The sequence below is a fragment of the Chiloscyllium plagiosum genome, unplaced genomic scaffold, assembly GCF_004010195.1.
Source record: "Chiloscyllium plagiosum isolate BGI_BamShark_2017 unplaced genomic scaffold, ASM401019v2 scaf_2319, whole genome shotgun sequence".
NCBI lineage: Eukaryota > Metazoa > Chordata > Chondrichthyes > Orectolobiformes > Hemiscylliidae > Chiloscyllium > Chiloscyllium plagiosum.
The window spans coordinates 15007-18905 of record NW_025213140.1 but is presented as its reverse complement, the minus strand read 5'-3'; the positions used below and the strand labels follow the sequence as shown (position 1 = coordinate 18905).

General features: G+C 57.8%; 2 protein-coding genes across 2 annotated transcripts in view; both read right to left on the bottom strand.

Moving 5' to 3' along the window:
* bcap31 (B cell receptor associated protein 31) overlaps positions 1 to 1451 on the bottom strand; it is a gene marked incomplete at its 5' end in the record, with an annotated part of 13410 nt that extends 11959 nt beyond the window's left edge. Inside the window, one exon of the mRNA XM_043686169.1 lies at positions 1325 to 1451. Coding sequence (XP_043542104.1) covers positions 1325 to 1451 — 127 coding nt within the window. The remainder of the gene's footprint in view (positions 1 to 1324) is intronic.
* Positions 1452 to 2589: 1138 nt separating this feature from the next.
* The window catches only part of LOC122547553 (membrane-associated guanylate kinase, WW and PDZ domain-containing protein 1-like), a gene marked incomplete at its 5' end in the record, with an annotated part of 15933 nt that continues 14623 nt past the window's right edge, over positions 2590 to 3899 (bottom strand). The window contains one exon of the mRNA XM_043686170.1: positions 2590 to 2707. Coding sequence (XP_043542105.1) covers positions 2590 to 2707 — 118 coding nt within the window. The remainder of the gene's footprint in view (positions 2708 to 3899) is intronic.

Sequence of the window (3899 nt, the reverse complement as noted above, 5' to 3'; positions counted from 1 at the left end):
GGATGTGCAGGTTAGGGTGGGTTGGCTGTGGGGAATTGTCCCATAGTGCCCAGGGATGTGCAGGTTATTGTGGATTGGCCATACTAACTTGTCCCGTAGTGCCCAGGGATGTGCGGGTTAGGGTGGATTGGCCGTGCTAAATTGTCCCCGTAGTGCCCAGGGATGTACGGGTTAGGGTGGATTGGCCGTACTAAATTGTCCCTGTAGTGCCCAGGGATGTGTAGGTTAGGTGCATTAGTCAGGAGTAAATGAAGAGTAACAGGGTAGGGGAATGGGTTTGGGTAGGTTACTCTTTGGAGGGTCAACGGCTATATGGATACGAAGGGCCTGTTTCCACACTGTACGGATTCTGTCTGCCAGCACTGCTTACAAAAACGAAGCCTTTCACTGCAATGAGGGACCTGCGACCACAATATACCAAAAGGACTGTGAAGGGCTTATGCCTGAAATATCGATTCCCCTGCTCCTTGGATGCTGCCTGACCTCCTGTGCTTTTTCAACCTTACACTACAAGAAATCAAATCATAGTACTCTGGAGGTAACCTCTCTCGCTGTCCCACTACCCCAATGTTCGGTATTGTAACGTACTGACAAAGGCGAGACGTTCAGTGTGCCAAGGATCGGGCGCTGTCGGCGGGGGTGGTTATGGGTGCGGGAGGACGGTGCAGATGTGACTCCCTGCCGGCCACCCTCCTCCTCTACCTCCACCTGGTGGATGTCCTCGACCTGTCCATGGTCCTGAGCTGCCATGCCCTTGCTCCCAGACTGGGAGGTTGCTGCGGGTAGGCTAATTTGGATTTTGAACGGTCAGTTATGGAAGGACTACCCTTATTCCATCGAGAAAGGACTTCCCTGAGAGCAGGATGCATCGAGCGAGGCAAGCACCAAATTGCTAAGTACGGGAGCAGGTTTCTACGAGTGGTGCGCCAGTGGTTTTTGAGAAAATGTTTAAAGAAAGCAGGCGAGGATGGCTTTTAAGAAAAAAAGGTAAAGAAACCAGTAAAGATAAAATCAGATGGTAAAAGCTTCTAGTGTTGATAAAAAGGGAGTAGCCCAAGTTAATGTCAAGAGCATGGAGTTGAGGATGTTGTCAGATCTGAAACAAGGAGGGGACTTGAGACAAGTATTTCACACCTGCCTTCGGAACAGAGGAGTTTTTCAACGGGAGAAGGAAAAAAAGGAGCAAAGATGAACTTAAAACCATCACTAGATGAGGAAAGGAATGAGAAATGGGAGCAGGGTTCAAGAACAGGGGTTAACAACCTCATAGCCCAGGATTGTGCGCACACTCCCCTCCTTCATTCAACAATCAAATGACGCCTACCGAACATCAGGAAGACGAGGAGGGCGATGAGGAAAAAGAAGAATTTATTGCCGTACGACACCACCAAGTTGAAGAGGCCGGAACGGAAGAGTTTCTGCCACCTGCAGGAATAAGGAGACAATCCGCATCAGAACCGCAGTCCGCTCGATAAGCCAGCCACATGGTGACGCCGACATGGAGGGGGACGGGCTGGGGTACGCAGCACTGCTCCCCTGCCACTGGGGTGGACAACACGCGGAGATATCCCTGAGCTGGTAGCGCAGCCTCGCAAATGCACTGAGCTCAAACAAATCTCGGGCCGGCGCAGCGAGTGAAAGGTTGGAGGCCTTCGTTGCCGGAAGCTGTGGCTCAATCTCAGGCCACTCGGCCCCATATGTCGCTGCCCTACTTTCAGACCAGAGGGAAGCAGCAGAGCCAGACCGCCTGGCTTTGAGAGAAGGGGCAACATTCCCCGCCAAATCAGACCCTCCCACAGCGCCCACTCCCTCAGCGCTGACCTTCCCACAGCGCCCACCCACCACCCCCGCCTCCATCTCTCCTCAATTACCTCCCCTTACACCTTTCCGTATCTCCCCAGCAATCCCCACCCCGCTCTCCATTTCAGCGTAGCCTCATCGCTCACCAACAGAGTCAGAGAGATGTACAGCACGGAAACAGGCCCTTCAGCCCAACTCATCCACGCTAGCCAGATACCCAAACCTAACCCAGTCCCCGTTTGCCAGCACTTGGCCCATCTCCCTCCAAACCCTTCATATCCATGACCCCATCCTTTTAAACTTTGTCATTGTACCAGCCTCCATCACTTCCCCTGGCAGCTCATTCCACACACGCACCACCCTCTGGGGGAAAAAGGTTGCCCCTCGGGGCCCTTTTCCCCCTCTCACCTTAAACCTACCCCCCTCTAGTTCTGGACTCCCCCACCCCAGGGGGGAAACGACCTTGTCTATTTACCCTATCCATGTCCCCCCTCATGATTCTGTAAACCTCTATAAGGTCACCCCTCAGCCTCCGACCTTCCAGGGAAACCAGCCCCAGCCTCAGCCTGTTCAGCCTCTCCCTGTAGCTCAAACCCGCCAACACTGGCAACATCCTTGTCAATCTGTTCCCAACCCTTTCAAGTTTCACAACACTATCCATCCCTCTCCCTCCTCTCAACGCCCCCACCCTTTCTCGATGGCTGGTGCCCTGCCCCCTCAGCATTTGCCCCCCACCCTCCCTCTCACCCGTCGTCAATCGCGCTCTGCCACCTTGGCCCGCTCGCTCGTTTAGCCCAGTACCTTGGCCTCTTCCTGGTTGCTATGGGAACCTCTGGATTCGTGACCGTGTGGATCGCTTCCCGGAGGGAGCCAATCGGTCAGAGAGTCGCACGGGTTCAGTCGCGAGCTGGGAGGAGGCAGAAGACAAACATTACTGGGGGTCAAGGCTGCTCACTTCCTAGCTGCCCCCCCTCAAACCTGACCCTGAATCTGATCATCCCTTCACCTACACGGCTGGGTATGTGCTGGCACATGGGAGACCAAGAGTGACGTAGGCCCCAGGGTTGTACAGGTCTCAAATGGTACCTACCCAGGCGCCAGGGTTGTACAAGCCTCAGCGGGAGCGATGTAGGCCCCAGGGCTGGACAGGCCGCAGCAGGAACGATGTAGGCCCCAGGGCTGGACAGGCCGCAGCAGGAACGATGTAGGCGCCAGGGCTGTACAGGCCGCAGCAGGAACGATGTAGGCCCCAGGGCTGTACAGGCCGCAGCAGGAACGATGTAGGCCCCAGGGCTGTACAGGCCGCAGCAGGAGCGATGCAGGCCCCAGGGCTGTACAGGCCGCAGCAGGAACGATGCAGGCCCCAGGGCTGTACAGGCCGCAGCGGGAGCGATGTAGGCCCCAGGGCTGTACAGGCCGCAGCGGGAGCGATGCAGGCCCCAGGGCTGTACAGGCCACAGCGGGAACGATGTAGGCCCCAGGGCTGTACAGGGCGCAGCGGGAACGATGTAGGCCCCAGGGCTGTACAGGCCGCAGCGGGAGCGATGTAGGCCCCAGGGCTGTACAGGCCGCAGCGGGAGCGATGTAGGCCCCAGAGCTGTACAGGCCGCAGCGGGAGCAATGTAGGCCCCAGGGCTGTACAGGCCGCAGCGGGAGCGATGTAGGCCCCAGGGCTGTACAGGCCGCAGCGGGAACGATGTAGGCCCCAGGGCTGTACAGGCCGCAGCGGGAATGATGTAGGCCCCAGGGCTGTACAGTCCGCAGCGGGAGCGATGTAGGCCCCAGGACTGTACAGGCCGCAGCAGGAGCGATGTAGGCCCCAGGGCTGTACAGGCCGCAGCGGGAGCGATGTAGGCCCCAGGACTGGACAGGCCGCAGGGGGAGCGATGTAGGCCCCAGGGCTGTACAGGCCGCAGCGGGAGCGATGTAGGCCCCAGGGCTGTACAGGCCGCAGCGGGAGCGATGTAGGCCCCAGGGTTGTACAGGTCTCAATGGTACCTACCCAGGCGCCAGGGTTGAACAAGCCTCAGCGGGAGCGATGTAGGCCCCAGGGCTGTACAGGCTGCAGCAGGAACGATGTAGGCCCCAGGGCTGTACAG